The sequence below is a fragment of the Miniopterus schreibersii genome (genome assembly GCF_964146895.1).
Source record: "Miniopterus schreibersii genome assembly, chromosome: 2".
Taxonomy (NCBI): domain Eukaryota; kingdom Metazoa; phylum Chordata; class Mammalia; order Chiroptera; family Miniopteridae; genus Miniopterus; species Miniopterus schreibersii.
In genome coordinates this window covers 49,169,093-49,187,045 of record NC_138102.1, presented here as the reverse complement: position 1 = coordinate 49,187,045, position 17,953 = coordinate 49,169,093, and the positions used below count along the sequence as shown (strand labels likewise).

General features: G+C 34.3%; 1 protein-coding gene across 1 annotated transcript in view; it reads left to right on the top strand.

The window, feature by feature from the left end:
- NDFIP2 (Nedd4 family interacting protein 2) overlaps positions 1-17,953 on the top strand; it is a gene marked incomplete at its 5' end in the record, with an annotated part of 53,220 nt that overhangs the window by 32,844 nt on the left and 2,423 nt on the right. The window contains 3 exons of the mRNA XM_081130700.1: positions 6,460-6,584; positions 14,598-14,664; positions 17,414-17,519. Of these exons, the coding sequence (XP_080986826.1) occupies positions 6,460-6,584; positions 14,598-14,664; positions 17,414-17,517 (296 nt within the window). The 3' untranslated portion in view covers positions 17,518-17,519. The remainder of the gene's footprint in view (positions 1-6,459; positions 6,585-14,597; positions 14,665-17,413; positions 17,520-17,953) is intronic.

Genomic DNA, 17,953 nt, shown 5'->3' with positions numbered 1-17,953 from the left:
ACTGTTTTTACTGTTAGTCTAGTGAACCTTGTTTTTTTCCTTAGTTTTAGTTTAGCTGATAACTTCATATTCATAGCACACTTCCCACACATTTTGATTACAAGAGTCATGTAAATATTGATTCCTTAATTAGAAAAGAATTTAAATTTATTGTACTATGTGTAGTATAAATACCTGTTTGTTAGGAATAAAAACATGTTATTTGACACTACCTAATTATTTGACTCAGCTTAATTATTATTTCTCCATTTCTGTAGTTCTCTAAATCATACTATCTTCTTTTTAGTAGTTCTTAGTTTTTTAGATTTGAAACATTTTACTAATGTAACAGTGTTGTAAATTCATGATAACCTAGACACTTGATTGACTTTATTTTTGGCCACTGGTGATATGTTAATTAAGGTAATCCAAGTATTTATAATTAATATATTTAATGTAAATTATCTGACTTATATTAAAGTTTTACTGAATTATGTTTCTACAGTTTATATTTTTATACTATTTCATAATCTACAAATACTACACTAACATTATAAGAGTAAAATTGTAAATTATTTTTTATCTTGTATATTTTTTCTAGTAGCTGTAGGCCAAAGCTTGAGTTTGTTTGCTTTAATGAGCATAGATTTATTTGTGTACACTACCATCTGGTGGCTGTTCTACAAATTGCAACTTGCTGTATTTTCCATGCTCCTTAAACTATCTAGCAGTTATTGTCTAGATTGTCCCATTGTCTATTTCAAAGGTTTAGAAACAGATTTTCTTTAATATGGTTTATAACTTAAGCATTTCAGGTTATATAAGTTATACAAATAAAACAGTAGTGAATATCAATGATAAAATTTCAGTTCAAACCTTTCTTTCTCTTACCACATGTAACCCTAAAAAAAAAGTTTTCACCTAAATATGGTAAGATAATTGCATGTCCATGTTCTGAAAATGTGAAGAAAGAAATGTATGTATCCCCTGATAATGTTTTAGCTTCCATCGTCCTTTGAAGTGTCACTGCAAAATGCCTTTTACCTACCTAGCTGCCTGTCTCTGATTTTATATTTAACAGATTTTCTCTCTAAGAGAATGGAAGTCAGTTATTTATCAGTTAAAAACTAGAAATTAAGATTTTGTTCAGTGGATAATTGACAGTCTGTGGAAGGGACCCTAAACTCTATTACTTAAAAGCGTAATGTGCTCTATCTAGAATTTTTTTCTTCTAAGGTTGAGCCTTTTGTGTAATATGTGAATCTTCACGTTAGCATGCTATAATAATAATTAATCATATGCATTATTTCCATTTTAGACTTGAGTATCTCATAATTAAAGAAAAATTAAGTTAATTGTACCTTTAAAAAGCATTAGAAGAGTGTTTCGAAATGTGAATTCTGACTTGTAAGAAATTACCACTGTTTTTCAAAGTGGCTGTACCATTTTGCATTCCCACTAGCAGTGGGTGAGGGTTCCTCTTGCACTGATCCTCACCAGCATTTAGAATTGACATTTTAAAAACAGACATTTCAGTAGATGTGTGGTGGTATGTTATTGTGGTTTTAATTTGCATTTCCCTAACAGTTAATGATGTTTTGAGCACCTACCATGAACATGTCATAAAAGTTAGTTATTAAAGGGGTTGTCTGAGCACCACACATATGAAAAACAGTATATTATGATTTATTCTGTGCATACAAAGCTGTGTTTTTTATAGCTTTTAGATAGATAGCAGTAGCCATTGTAAGTGAATCCAGAAAGGCAAAATTTAAAAATTGTAACTATAGCTTTAAAAACACAATATTTGTGAAATATTTTATTTTATTGAATTTGTTATATTTACAAGAAGAAGAATTTTTAATTTAATTCTCTATAATTTAGTGGAAATATCCTAAAGCGATGTGTGTGTGTTTTTTTTTAAAGATTTTTTAGTGATTTTTGTTTTTGAGAGAGAGAGAGAGAGAGAGAGAGAGCTCGCGAGAGTGCGTGACTAACCGACCTCGATGTGAGCAAGACATCAATCGGCGGCCTTTACCGGGGATGGAGCCCGAAACCTGTGCATGTGCCCTGAATGGGAATTCAGCCAGCAACTTTTGGTACATGGGACAACAAAGAGCCTAAGGATAAGACAGAAATTTAGCCCTATGTAGTTCAGAATTAAGTACAGTGAAATTGATTATTCTTTGAGAATTTATTTTTTAGAAACCTGGGGCATTTATATGGGATAAAAATTTTTCTGTGATCAAAAAATTAAAATATCAAGTTTTTTTTTATTTTAAATTTTTTATTTTGATATACTTTGAAACTTAGGAAAAAGCTTTAAAAATAGTACAGTTCCTATATAACTTTTATCCAGCTTTTGCAAGCCTTAACATTTTATGTAACTTCAGTCTAATCAACATTTGGAAATTAATATTGATGAAATACTAACTGGTTTACAGATCTTATTCAGATTTTGCCAACTGTCTCACTAATGCCCTTTTCCTGATCCACAATCTAATCCAGGATTACACATTGTTTTTAGTTGCCATGTTCCCTTGGTCTGCTTTAATCTGAAACAGTTTCTTAATCTTTCTCTTTTCTCCTGTGACTTTTTCTTTTGAAGAATACCGGTTAGTTGTCTCTCTCTTTCTCTCTGCAAAAATACCACAGAAATGATGTGCGCTTCTCAGTGCATCATATCAGGAGGGAATGATCCAGATTTGTCTTACTGCTAGTGATATTTACTCTCATCAGGTTAAGGTGATGTCTGCCAGCTCTCTTCACGGTAAAGTTACTGTTTTCCCCCTTTAATTAAGTGTCTTACGGCTACTGAAAATTTAAAAGTATAGTCTTCCTATAGTCTTTTAATGGATTGACTAGCATACAATATTACTTTTTGGGTTATCCTGCTAACCTTTCTGGGTAGGTGGGAGGTATAGATGGTGAAAATAAACAGGATATGGTGGGTCAAAGACTCGGATGTTTCAGTCCTAGCTATACCACTTATTTGCTTTATGACTTTTATGTGCAGCTTAACTGTTCTAAGTCTCAATTTGTCTGTCTGTACAATGGAATTAATTTGACCTTGCCCTTATTAAAAAGCTAATGTGAGGAACAAATGAGTGAAAATATGTGAAATGTCATAAATTATAGAGTTCTGTTAAGTGAAGGGGTAGTAATGTTCTCCTTCCTCATCCTTACCTGGGAATTCCCCTTTTAGTTATAATAAGTAATAGGATTTAAAATGATTGGCAGCCTTCTTTCAAATGTCATTAACCTATCCGAACCTGCCTGATTTGCTTTCTTACAAAGAAGGGCACGCTGAAGGTGAATGTGGAGAAGTGTAATCGGAGCAACAGTAAGCATTCTTTACCAACTTTCCTGAGTTTATTGTCTTGCTTCCCTGCTGCTTGCTCCCCCAAATCTTACCTAAGGAATATAGGCTGTGTAAGCTTGTTGCTTCTTTGGATTTCATCGTGGGCTTTTCTGTAAGGGGAATAGGTGCACTATACTTTTTAAGCTTCCTTATTTTACCCTAGGTTTCCAGGGGAACATGACATGAGTGAAGTAGAGTTGAAGGAAAAGTATTGTCTTCTTTCCTAGGCATGTATAATATGTTCTGCCTCTACTACACATATCTTTTTGCAGATTTTACAGGTTTACTGTTTAGTGTACAGTTATTAAATTCTCTTTTTTGCCAACTCTGACCTGTCATAGAGGATCCAGAATTGAATCCAGAAATGATTCTGCCCTTTAAGACCTATTCTGCTTTACTTTCTATCTTATAGGCTAAGGGGCATAAAAAGTGAATCTATCTATGCTCAAGTGGTCAGCAGCTTCACTGTTTTCCTAGTGCTTAAACCAATTAAAGATGGTTATGTATTTGTCTATTTGGTTCTGCCATAACAAAATATTACACATTGGGTGGCTTACAAATGGAAATTAATTTTCTCTGAATTTTGGAGGCTAGAAGTTCAAGATCAGGATGCCAGAAAATTTGGTTTCTAGTGTAGGTTCTCTTTCTGACTTGCAGATGTCTGTATTCTTGATGTGTCCTCATATGGCCTGTCCTTTACATGAATGTGGAGAGAGAGCTCTGCAGTGTCTCTTTCCTCTTCCTGTGTGGATACCAATCCTATCAGATTGTGGCTCTACCCTTATACCTTCATTTAATCTTAATTACCTCCCTGAAGCCCCTGTCTCTAAATACAGTCACATTAGGGGTTGGGGTTTCAACCCATGAATTCTGAAGGGGCATAGTTCAGTCCATAACAAGTTATTGTACCTGAACACAGCTTGTAGAAATCCATACCACTTGCAGAGAGCAAAAAGAAAACATGATGGCTCAGTAAATTCTTTTTTTTTCTTTTGGATTTTATTCCTAGTGTGGGTGCAATATGTATAATAGATATTGGTAAATCTGGTTTGAAGAAATTAATTGGACAGTGTTTGAGTACATACTCAAATGTAAAAATATACTTTTGGAATATTTTGCTGTTTTGGATTTTCTGCATCAGTGCTTCCTGTTTTAACAACATGGCATACTTAACAAAATGATAGCATTTTTATAGCACACTGGGATAAAAGAAGAAGGTGCTCAGGGCTGGTGGCAGTCTGTCCTCTGCCCCAGACCTCACCTCCCTGCCCTGAGGCCTGAGGAGAGAAATCTCTCAGCCTACACTAACACATATGTGGCATACCAGTTGGGAATCTCTGCTGCTATTAATTGATGTAAATTCTTTATTTTAAATACATGTAAAATTATTTTTGATTGGCTAAGTGTTTTGTGTCTTCCTCTACAGCTAACAAATATTAGCCAGTTAGATATAGAGCAGTTATGTCTTATAGAACATTCTGTGATGATGGAAATGAAATATTCTATATCTCTGCTGTCCGTTAATGTAGTAGCTACAAGCCACATGTGACTCTTGAGCATTTGAAGTTTGACTGGTGCAATGGAGGAACTAAATTTTTAATTTTATTTAGTTTTAGTTAATTTAAATAACCTCTTTTATACAGGACAATGAGTTCCTGGGCACAAGGAAGAAGCAGTGTGGCTAGTGGCATTGGATAGCCCAGATATGGAGGATAGCAAAACACTGATTGATATCTAGGTTTAAAAAAGAAAAAGTAGGAAGTTAAACAAGTTTTATTTCCAATAGTGTCTACTGAAATTTTTTTCTACAGAAAAGATAGGACCTACTCTATAAGGTAAAGAGATCATCTTGTATGGCTAGTAATGATAGCTAACACTTCAGCAGGTACCAAGTGCCAGGTTCTATACTGTGCTTAGCTCTCTACATTCATTATCTTAATCTTCTTATCAACCTTGTGAAGTAGGTACTTACAGATGAAAGAACTGTGGCTCACAGAAGTCTGCAGTGAGTCCAAGGGCACATATCTAGTAAGTGAGTCCACTTCGACTCAGATACGAGTCTCTTATTTCAAAACATACTCACCTATATCAGAGTGGCGTCAGCTACAACTAATAGAAAACCGTTACTCAACTGTTTTAATAGTTTGGAGATTATCCCACAAGACAAGAAGACCGTGGATGAGCAGTCTAAAGGCACAGAAGTATCAGTATTGTGGCTCTGCTTTCCTTTGTTTTTCTTCACTCTCCCCAACTTGGAGTGAGGGTTTAATCCTCATGCTGATAGCAAGATTCCAGCAGCAGTTCCAGATATTATGTCCAAACTTCCAGAGGAAGAGGAGGCACCATTTCTTCTTTTCTTTTTGCATAAAAGTTGGCTAAAGTATAATAAATGTCCATGTGTCCATCACCCAGCTTCAAAAGTGATGCATGCAGAACTGCTGTTAGTTACTTAACCTGAATCCCATCCTCCCTCCCCTTGCTGTGTTTTTAAGAGCCATGTAATGTTTTTCAGAAGTTCTATTTTTTTAAAAATAATTGGAAGGCAGTTTTGGCCTCCTGTGATTTTCCCCCAGACTACTTGGGACCCACCTTTTGGGTATAAGTATGGGACCTAGCCTTCCCTGAGGAGTCTGTAGAGGTGGGAGGGTTCCTGGGAAGGGGCAAAACAAGTTTTGTTAGAGAGGAGGAAGAGGCAGTGAACAATATCTGTTCTGGGAACCTTCTTTTATATTTTATTTGGCTCATTTTTAATATTGGCTGATTGGTTGGTTGATTGCTTAGTTAGGCTGGGCTTCTTGAATGGGATCTCATGGAAGCTACATTGTGACCTGGTTTTTATCTGGTATAAAAATGTTTCACCCATTGGTGATAAGCTTTAAGGATTTTATTCTTATTGATTAAACTGACAAGAAACCTAGTTTTTTTATTAATGTCTGGTAAATAACTTACATTTGTAAAAGGTAAACTATAGTCTATAAAGAAGGCTTAATTGGTACAGAGTTAAAAAAGGAAAGGGAATTGCTATTCCCATTGAGCAATGAAGTATTGTTAATATCAATCTCTGTTAATTTGTTTCCAAAGTATGGTTTTTTTAAAAGAACTGTTTCTCTTGCTTTTAGTGGCGTTTATTTTCAACTGGCTTGGATTTTGTTTGTCCTTCTGTATCACCAATACCATAGCTGGAAGGTATGGTGCCATCTGTGGATTTGGCCTTTCATTGATCAAATGGATCCTTATTGTGAGGGTGAGTGTCTTGATAACCTCTATCACTTCTACCTTTAAAATTAAAATATATGAAATTTCCTGTGAGGCTTTAATCCTCAGGCTGATAGCAGTATTCCAGCATCAGTTCTAGATATTATGTCTAAATATCCAGAGGAAGAGGAGGGATCATTTCTTCTTTTCTATTTACATAAAAGTAGGCAATAGTATAATAAATCTCCATGTATCCATCACCCAGCTTCAAAAGTGATCCATTTATAGCCACTGTTTTTCATGTGCATAAATTTATTTATATGCATAAAATTTATGCATTATTAATTAATGCATCATTTGTTTCAAGACTTATTCTTAACTTCTAGACTTTATTATAGTGATCTCTGTGGTGTGAACATTTATAACTTTATTTATATGAGAGCTTGTTAGTGCAGTAGTTCCTCCCTTATCCGCAGTTTTGTTTTCTTCCGTTAGTGTTACCTGCGGTCAGCCATGGTCCAAAAATATTAAGTGGAAAATTTCAGATATTTTGAGAAAAAGAGAGAGCACATTAACATAACTTTTATTGTAATATATTGTTATAATTGTTCTATTTTATTGTTAATCTTTTACTATGCCTAATTTATAAATTAAACTTTATCATAAGTACGTATGTGTAGGAAAAGCCATAGTATATGTAGGGGTTCAGTACTATCCACAGTTTCAGGCATCCACTGGGGGTCTTAGGACATATCCCCTGATTTTAAAGGGGAACTACGGTATATGGAAAGCTTTGAAAGCAGAAAAACTTGTTTGGATCTCATCTTTTTTTGTATCAGTGTGCTAACTTTAAGTTTTTAAATTCTCCTGGGCATTAGTTTCTTCATAATAGGCTGATAATAGCTGCCTTTCAGGACTTTTGTTAGACATGGAAATAATATAATTAAGGCACCTTGCTTAGTTGCAGCACAAATATATGTGCTCAGTACATTGTGGGTACCACTATTGTGATATGGTATAGGCATTCCTAAAGTCAGCTAAAACATAACAGTTTCTATTGATTAGTAAAATTATCATGGACTTAAATATTTTCTTATTTTTAATGCATTTTTAACAACATAAGAGCTCAAAACTAAAATTATAGGCCTTTGAAGTGTCTATCAGAACTCATCTTTTCTCCCTTAGGTTCCTTCTTAGCTTTCTCATTTTTCTGTTCCCGGAAATCATCATCTGTCTGCCTTTCATATACAAGGTAGCGTGTAGGGAGACAGCAAGGGTAGCTCCCTTTCTTTCTCTTAGATCAGGAACGTTTCTAGTACTATTGTTAGCATACTCTCCCCCCACCTCTTTACCTTTGCCTCTTGAAGGCCCTTTTTGGATCATTTTACAAAGCTTTTTTCCTAGTTTCCTTAGGATAGAGCCTAGGAGAATGATCAAAAGTACTTTTACTTACTATTTTAGTAAGTCTTTTTAAAAGTTACCTACGCATTTAAATTCAATTAATAGTATATATACTTTGTATTAATTATATTTATTTAAACATTGATTTCTAATTGAATGAGTCAAATCCTCCTCATATTTTCAGTAGAATCACAAACCTAATATGTTAGCTGCTTTTACGTGCTTCAGACACTTCAATTTATGCACCTACTTTATCAAATTGATTAAAACATTACTACAGAAATATTTTAAACTATGGATTTAATGTGTTTCTTCGTTACTTTAAAACTTATTTTAGTTCAGTAATCTTATCAGACCCTGTTTCTGTTAAGACCAAATAACAGGTTTTGGTTAGTGATCAGTTGATTCTTGGTTGGGATCTGTGGATTGGCTTCTTCTAAGATGATTAAAATTTGAGCCACTGTAAGAATTGCCTTCTGGCAGACTCTTGTTCTAATTTCATTAAAAAAAAAAAGTAAAGTGGGTTCCCATCTAGAGCATTAATCTGTTAGGTGTTATGGAAAATACAAAGATAAAGAGACAACCCTTGTCCTTGCAGAAGTTATTACAAAAACAAACAAACCCAAAATATCGAAAGAGTTGGAGTTGGATAAGTCCAACCTTGGTTATATTAGTAATAAAATTTGTTACTATTATTCAAATGGTATTTCTCATCTAAGTCATAGAACTCAAAAAATAATTTGAGGACTATTTTCTCAATTCTTCTAAAGCTGGTAAATTTCTAATATTCTAGATTTATAAAACCTAAATCAGTCCATTATATGCCACCTAGGCACTTAGGACATTCTCTCATAGAACCCTATGTGATAAGATGGGGAACTTAAATTCAAAGATTGGAGTTTCTCAGAGTTTTGTAAAGTATGTATTAGCATCAAGTTTGATCATCAGGACTATTTAGTTTCCCTTTAAAATACTTTTTCTGAGCTAAGGTTAGTATTATACCTTTAGTATATATTGAGAAATGATATAAGAAGAATATTTTTAAAATCTTTTGTATCACTTTATAAATTATATGATTGTCTAACCACTGTGCTGTACGTCTGAAACTAATACAAAATAATACTGAATGTAAACTATAATTGAAAAATAAAATTTTAAAAATCTTTTATATGAAATAATAGTTGTCATTCATTGAGTACTTTATTATGTTCCAGGCATAATTTGTTACAAATACTAAATTCTTTAATGCTATCAGTGATGCTGGTGACAATCTAACCATTTCATTAATGATGAAACTAAGAATAAAAAGATTCTAATGGCTTGCTTGATATCCTACAGTTTGTATGTGGGTTAGAATCTAGCTTCTTTTTTTTCATTAAAAAAATTTTTTTTTCAATTACAGTTGACATACAATATTATATTAATTTCAGATGTACACCCCAGTGATTAGACATTATATAACTTACTAAATGGTCATTCCAATAAATCTCATGCCCATCTGACACCATATATAATTATTAGAATATTACTGACTATACAGTCAAACCTTGGTTCTCAAAGGCCACTCATCTTAAACAATTTGGATCTTGATGAAGTTGTTCACAGGAAAAAATGTCATTAAACAAAACTTTAGTTCTCCACTCAACCAACCCTTTCATGCTGACAGCTGTAAGATCAGTCACACATCTCTCAGGCAACAAACAAAGGGGAGAATATACACGTATGAGTCAGTTTACTGCTAAACCTCTTGTTAATATCTCGGGAAACTGGGCTGTGAATATTTTTCTAATGGGGAAAAATGATTTGGTTTTCAAACTAATTGCTTCTCTAACAGCCTTCCAGAACAAATTAAGTTTGAGAACTGAGGTTGCACTGTATTCCCTATTTGTACTTTACATCCCCAAGACTATTTGGTAACTACGAATTTGTACTTAGTTCTTTCACCTTTTTCACCCATCCCCCAACTCTCCTCCCATCTGGCAACCAACAAAATGTTCTCCGTATCTGAGTTTGTTTCTGTTTTGCTTGTTCATGTATTTTGTTTTTTAGTTTTAATTGTTGATATATATTTATTGCCATTTTATTCATATTTTTCCTCCCTCCTCCCTCCTCCCTTCTTTCTTCTTTCTTCTTTCTTCTATGATACTTTAACATTTCATGTAATACTGGCTTGGGGATGATGAACTCCTTTAGCTTTTTCTTGTCTGGGAAGCTCTTTATCTTTCCTTCGATTCTAAATGATAGCTTTGCTGGATAGAGTAACCTTGGTTGTAGGTTCTTGCTTTTCATCACTTTGAATATTCCTTCCCAATCTCTTCTGGCCTGCAAAGTTTCTGTTGAGAAGTCAGCTGACAGTCTTAGGAGAGCTCCTGTGTAGGTAACTAATTGCTTTTCTCTTGCTGCTTTTAAGATTCTCTTTTTGTCTTTAACCTTTGGCATTTTAATTATGATGTGTCTTGGTGTGGGGCCTCTTTGGGTTCAGTTTGTGACTGCATTTCCTGGACTTGTATATATATTTCCTTCACCAGGTTAGGGAAGTTTTCCATCATTCTTCTTCAAAATAGTTTTACAACTTTTTCTTTTCTCTCTTCTCCTTCCCATGCCCCCATGATGCGAATGTTGGTACCTTGAAGTTGTTCCAGAGGATTCTTACACTATCTTCATGTTTTTGGATTCTTTTTTCTTTTTGCTGTTCTGATTGGGTGTTTTTTGATTCCTTATATTTCAAATCACTGTTTTGGTTTTTGGCTTCATCTACTCTACTGTTGATTCCCTGTAAATTAATCTTCATTTCAGTTAGTGTATCCTTCATTTCTGACTGGTTCTTTCATGGTTTCCATGATCTTTTTTTTTCAACTTACAAGAAAAAGTTTATTTAGAAAGTTACAGAGGTAGTAAAGTGAGCCAGCCGGACTGTGTAGGCTCAGGGAACAAGTTACAGAGGTGGAAGAAGGGTCCTTGTTGCTTAGGAGAGACAAAGGCAAAGGTAACACACCTGGGGGAAGGAAGAGAGGAAAGAGAAATGCACAGGCATACTTCCGAGAGGGAGAGTGTGCTCCATTTCCTTTTTAATGATGTTAAATTTCCCTTTAAGTCATCTACTCTTCCTTTAAGTTCATTGAGCATCCTTCTAACTTTTGTTTTGAACTCTGCATCTAGTAGATTCCTTGTTTCCATTTTGTTTAGTTCTCCTTCAGGAGTTTGGTTCTGTTCTTCCATTTGGGATGTGTTTCTTTGTATCATTTTGGCATCCTCCCGGTAGAGCTGCTATGTCTCCTGGGCTTGCTAGAGTAGCCTAATGTAGTAGGTGTCCTGTAGGGTTCAGCGGCAGAGCCTCCCCATTCACCCAAGCTGGGCACCACATGTGTACTACCCCACCTTGTGGGCTGTGTACACCCTTCTGGTGTAGTTGAGCCTTGATTCCTATTGGCACCTTAATGGAAGGAACTTACCCCCAGGCCAATCTGCTGCAAGGACTGGCTGCAGTCACCGACCACTGACCTCTGACCATCGTGGAGGATCAGCTGTGCAGGGGCCCACACCATGTAGTAGGACTTACTTCAGTGGGGCTCTGGTGCCTGCTGAGTCTGCCCCTTGAGTTGTGTCACTTGTAGAAGTGATTGGGTGAGCCTTCAATATAGTCTGAAACTGTCTACCATATGTGTTGGCTCTGGGGCCTCCCAGTATGAGCTACAAAGTGATCTGCAGATGGCTGCTACTTGTGCTGGGCTTAGAAGTGCCCAGGCGATTCCAAACTGTGAACCAAGTCCCACTGCTGCTAGTGCTGGGCCTGGGGCCACTTATCAAGAGGTATGGGGCTTGCCAAGGCCAGATGGCTGTTTGTTTAAGATATTTTAGGAAAGTGAAGCATGAGCCAAGAAAGGCCATTCGTATGGAAAAGCCACTGGAAACAACTTGGGTGGGCTGGCAAGTTGGGTGTGGTGGGGTCTCAGGGAATCAACGGGGGGCAGGTTGATGAAGACTCAGATATGGCGCCTGTGGGGGAAGGGCCCAGAAAAGGAACAATGGCCTCTGCCAGCACTTTTGTCTGGGAGAAATCTGTCCCGTCAGCTCTTGCCTTGATGCCAGACAATTCAGTTCCTCCCTTTATGTCCCTGGTGCCTTACAAGCTGCTCCCCTAGTGCTGGAAAGGGGTAAATGAGTTCAAGTAAGTCCATGTGCCTGTGTGTGGGCCCTTTAACAGTATATGCCTGTGACTCCAGGTGTCCTCCTTCTTACTCACCTACAATCCCCACTAGTGTTTACAGTGAGAAGTTATGGGGACTTCCCTTCCTGGCACTGGAACCCTGGGTTGGGAGGCCTGGTGTGGGGCTGGGACCCCTCACTCCTCATGGGGGACCCTGTAGCTGAGATATTCCTGCCGATTTTTATCCACCACACGCGGGTGTGGGAACAGCCTGTTCTGCATATCCACCCCTCCTACCAGTCTCCATGTGGCTTCTTTATATCCTTAGTTATAGGACTTCCTTCCATTCTGCTATATTTGAGGCAGTTCTGAATGATGGTTCTGTAGTTTAGTTGTAATTTTGATGTGGTTGTGGGAGGAATCAAGTACCACATTTTTAGCTTGTTCTCAATTCAGTGCCTCTTCTAATTCTGTACTGCCTCTCTACTTTGGCTTTTATTATAATGCTCCAACCAATAAATTCTCCTTGGAGGTCAGCGTTGAGAGAAAGGTTTTCTTCTAAAAGCTGGAGTGTTTCCTTCTATTAGACAATAAGTAGTTTATAAATCATACTGCTACTTTCTTTTTTGTTTCTGAGTTGCCATGAACTTCAGATTCATTGTGAATAGCTTTAGCCCAAGATTCTGATATTATTTCTGCCTAAGGCTTTTGGTGTTTTTTTCTGTTTCTTTTTAAATGCATATGTGTTTTATTAAGAAGTAACAAGTCTTTTTGAAAAGAGAATCTAAGCAATAAAATACCGGTGTTATATTAATAAAATAAAATCAGATAGTATTTTAAAGCATTTTGATAAATCAGTAATGAGTCAAAAAGCTTATTTATTTTTTTTACATAGTGAATCTCTCTCTTTGACTTCAAGGTGAAGGGAATTACATTCTTTACTTGAGAGTAAGTAAAGAATAGCTTTAGGTATATATTTTGGGAGAAGAATGACACTGTTGTAATTCTGTTTGCCTCTTGCCATATAACATTATGTATTAAATATGTTTTAGAATTAGAAAGCTAAAAATACATTGGTTTGGTTTTTTATTTCTTTTTCTTCTTACAACCTGTATGAAAACCATTTATAATTATTAATCACTTGACTAAAAGTAGTGTATTGCAGTCCTACTTTACAAGCTATATTTCCCCAATTTTGTAATTCTCCCTTTATTGTATATATTTTAAAGATGTTGGACTTTGTGAGATTTGCATCTTTAATGATACTAGGAAATTCTTAATCTTTGCAATTTCTAATACTCTAACCTGAAATCTTTTTATCATGGATCAGTTTTAAATTACAAATACTTCCTATAAAAGTACTTAAAAGGCTTTAAAAAATTTAGATGATTTTTAGTAGATACCTTTCCTTAATAGTGCCATTATTTATAATTTATAAGCATTTTTGTTACTATACTAAAGCTATAGGATTTTTAGGCTTTTATGGTAATTACCAACGAATAGTTAGAAATAATTACCTATAAGTTGGAAATAGATACTTTTAATTAAATTCAGATTTGAGACAAATCTGCATTGAACAAAATTATTTTTAGTTAAATCAGATTTAGTTTGGAGACAAATGGGAACAGAATGGATAAAATAAGCTAATTTTTAGTAGTTTTAGAGGTTATTTAAACACTTCTAAAAACCTGTTATTTGAAGTATTGTTCAGATGCTAAAGGATAATAGAGAAGAATTATCTGAAGAAGCTCTGAAGAAAATTAGATTGACTTAAAGAAAATGTGATGACTAGAGTTTAATCAAGGAAAAGTACCTGTATCCAACATCAGGTACAGATGCCTTCCATCTGCCTATTCATATTCTCATTTCACAGAGAACATAAAACTGCCTACCGTGGACACTTCTACAATAGGAACTGTTTACAATGCCACTGGAAGGCTCCTTCAACTGCGCTCAGCTCAAACTGAATGCTGGAGCATCAGTTTGAAAATAAAAAGACTAATGAGTTGGGGGTCTTTATGTGCCTAGTATTCTTGGCAGTAATTAATAGTAGGTGGTGTACTGAGGGTCAAAAGCTCTTCTTTTTAGAGGTTAGCAGAACATACCTATCTGATAAGATTAAACTAATGTGGCTTTTGGTGTTAATATCTAAAGTAGCAGGTTGCTGTAGTGTATTTGGGATGGTAGTCATGGCCTTGAGAGATTATGAAAAAAGAACTGACATGTGAACTCTTTAATGAGAAAATGTTGGATTCAGATATATAGCATTTACCCTTTTTTCTTACAAGCAGATGGAAACTGATTTTTGCTTCCAAAATATTTTACATATGTTTGTTATGTATAAAAGTTTTTTCCCCCAAATAACTTTATATATATGTCATTAAGTATTTTTTCTTCTCTGTTTTCTTTCTGTGCTGTTTTTAAGTGCTAAAGATTATTTGAGGTAAATCATTGTGAAACTGAGGCTAATTTAGGTACACAGACGTGATTAATATATTTCTGTTCACTCCATAGTTTTCTGATTATTTTACTGGATATTTCAATGGACAGTACTGGCTTTGGTGGATATTTCTTGTACTTGGTAAGTTTATTCTTAATGCATTTCACTTTGATTAATTTGCATTTAGTTTAATTTTGGTATTTCCTAAAATGTTAAGGTGTAAATGCATTATGTTGCAACTTAGGTGGAAATAAATCTACTGTAAAATTCTCATATCCAAACATATTATTATGTCAGCTTTTCAAATAATTCTACAATAGTACTCCAGATTTCTTAGATTGAAAGTTCAGAGCTGTTCAATTTAATAGAATCACTGGTTTAATGACAATCGAATACTACAAAACCTGAAAATCCTAAATAATTGTGTTCGGTGTTTATCTTGGAAAATATACATACATAATTTTTTTTAATGATCTTGGGAAATGCTGAGAGTAAGAGAATTGGATGTTCTATCCATTCTCTTATTTTTGGATCACTGAAACATTCCTTATATTTTTGAAATGCACCCTGCATTAATCATTAATCAGCTAGGGATAAGGAAAAGTTTCATGCCTGATGATCACTGTGCTTCTGTTGAGTTGTCTTCTTATAAGGCATGTCTTTTTAATAATATTGATGAATTTTGGACATCCAATTTTTGTTCCCTTGTGTTTTTCACTTTGGATGTATGATGATTAAGTTAATCTGAAAATTACATTATACCTTTAACCCACATTTCAAATTTATTTACTGACACAAAGTATATAGGGAGTCCCCAAAAAAATGTATACACACTTTGAATAGTTAATTCCAATAGGTTAAATCTGAAAAGAAAGAAACATAAATTGAGCTATCAGCTCTTAAATGTGTATACATTTTGGGGGGACACACTATACATTTTGTTTCTACTTAGGTTTAAGATCCCACATTTCTATAGTAGAATAATTATACCAGAAAATAATAGCATTTCAGTAGGTGGCAGTCTTCTCCTTGAGTTTTTATTTAGTCCTGCCATTGGATCTTTAGGATCTTTTGGGACACAAATTCTTAGTGGTCAGTTAAGGTCACTAAAGATCCTGGATTCTTTTGCTAATAACTTTAGTGAAGTTATTCTAGTGTTCTGATTTTGTTGGGCAGTAAGACTCATACAAGTTTCAGCCAGTTTCTTATATTGTTGTATTCTGACTGCCTGAATTCTGTGTTTTTTATTGAGTTTCTTACTTAAAAATGAAAAAAAATGTATAAAGTTTTTTAGGTAGTTAAGCATATTAATTGAGTATGTTTTCTTTTAAATTGTTAAGAGATTGAGGAATCTTAAGAAAACAACTGTGGGGCAGAATGGAGTGCAGAGGACAACCCCAATTTCACATCAGAGCCATGATCTAACATTTAGGGGAATGTGAAAGTTTCATCCATGATAAAAATGCTCTCACATACACTCAAGACTGTTGAGCACATTGTAGAACTCAGAAACAATAGCTGCTGAGTGATTAACAGTTTCTAGGTATGAATTGGCTTATTTTAGAAAATGCCTGAGCAGAACAAAATATGTCTTAGGAACAGCAGCTTCATAGACAAAAGAAGGGATTTCACAAATTATTTTGGTTTACATTTTTCAATACTTTTACATTTGGATCGCGATGTCCATTATCTTTAAACAGCATCTGGAAGGACATGGGGTAGAATTCAGAGTGAGAGTCACAAATGAAAGGAGTTAGGATATGGGAAGCAGATGGGACTAGATTTAGCTAAAATTTATACCACTTGTTTAAGTCACTGTTTGTATATTTCTTCTATCCTTCCTTTCTAATTTATTATAACTGCTTTTTTTTGGTGCTTTGGTTACTTGGAGTTGGGATACAAATTTAGTTGGGGCTCTGCATTTTTAACTGAGAAACTCTTCCTCCTTGTGAGGAACGTTGCATGCATATATGTCTTCTGTTTTTGTTTTTGACCCCACAATTACCTGGTTAAAAATTTACTGGAGTTAATAAGTGTTTTTCTTAGAATTGTACTCTTAAGTATATCAAAGACTTAAGTCTACTAATAATGCTACTGCTTTTTATACTTAGCAATATTTTTCATCTGAAACATTTCATAGGCATTGTTTTATTAATTATTAAAGATACCTGTGATGTAAATGGTTATTATTTAAAAATACTGTTTACTGAGGAGAACACTGAGATATGAGATAGAACCCAGATCATTTAAGAAATTACTAGAGTGGCTGCTTCCCAAGTCATCTTTCCTGATTCTTAATTTTTTTTATTACTTAAAAAATAAGAACTAATAATTATTTACATAATGTACATATCTTTAAATATAGATTTCACTGATGACAGACACTTGATATTGCTAGACAGGCTTATTAGTTTTATCCCACAATTGTTAGCGTTAACATCCATACATTCTCTCTTGAACACTATTTTTTATCAGTAAATATGTTTTAGTTTGTTTAATAGCTACATTAATTGAAAATTTGGTAAAATGGGATTTCTGTGAGTTGAATCAGTTTAAGTACATTAGATAACTTTGCCATTTAAAGACATCATTTAATAAATGTATATTCTTGTGTAATTCTGAATTTTCATGGCTAGATTTGCTTTAATTTTTACTTTAGATAATTTAGGCTTAGTAAATTGAAGTAATTTTTAGGTGGCAGTAAAATTTTATCATATTTCCTGATGGTGGAGTTATCATTATAGTGTAAAATATACTATGGAATGAGTGGAATTCTACAAATAAATTTCTTAAGCCAAGAGGTTCTTGTTTATAATTGTCTCTCTCAAATATATCATGCCCCCTTTCTGTATAATAACGTAATATATCTGTATTATTTCAACTTTCTCAGGCCTGCTCCTTTTCTTCAGAGGATTTGTTAATTATCTGAAAGTCAGAAACATGTCTGAAAGTATGGCAGCTGCTCATAGAACAAGATATTTCTTCTTATTGTAGAGGTAAGACATTAATATATTAACTCTTTTTATTCCTTTATTTATTCATATTCCTCAGAAACATATTAAGAGCTTAGTTAATATGTACTCATGTTATTTACTCAAATATAGCATATTTAAATATTAAATATTAAATTTAATAAGTTGTGAACTGTTGAAGATAATTTAGATTTGTAAAATTGAATTCCACAAATTTTAATTTTTTAAATTTATGAGTAAACAGAAACTTTGACCATAGACTTTATACAAAATAACCACCAGCACAAAATTTGAAGGCTTGAAAAACAAAATATGACAAAACACTTATACAGAAGAGATAGGCATTCTGCATAAAATAATGTGATATCCACATAGCAATCTGGTGTAAAGAACAAAAAGCAAATCTGTGATTGAAAAGCAATTTGCCATGCACTGATCTTAACAAACTGGATCAAGGA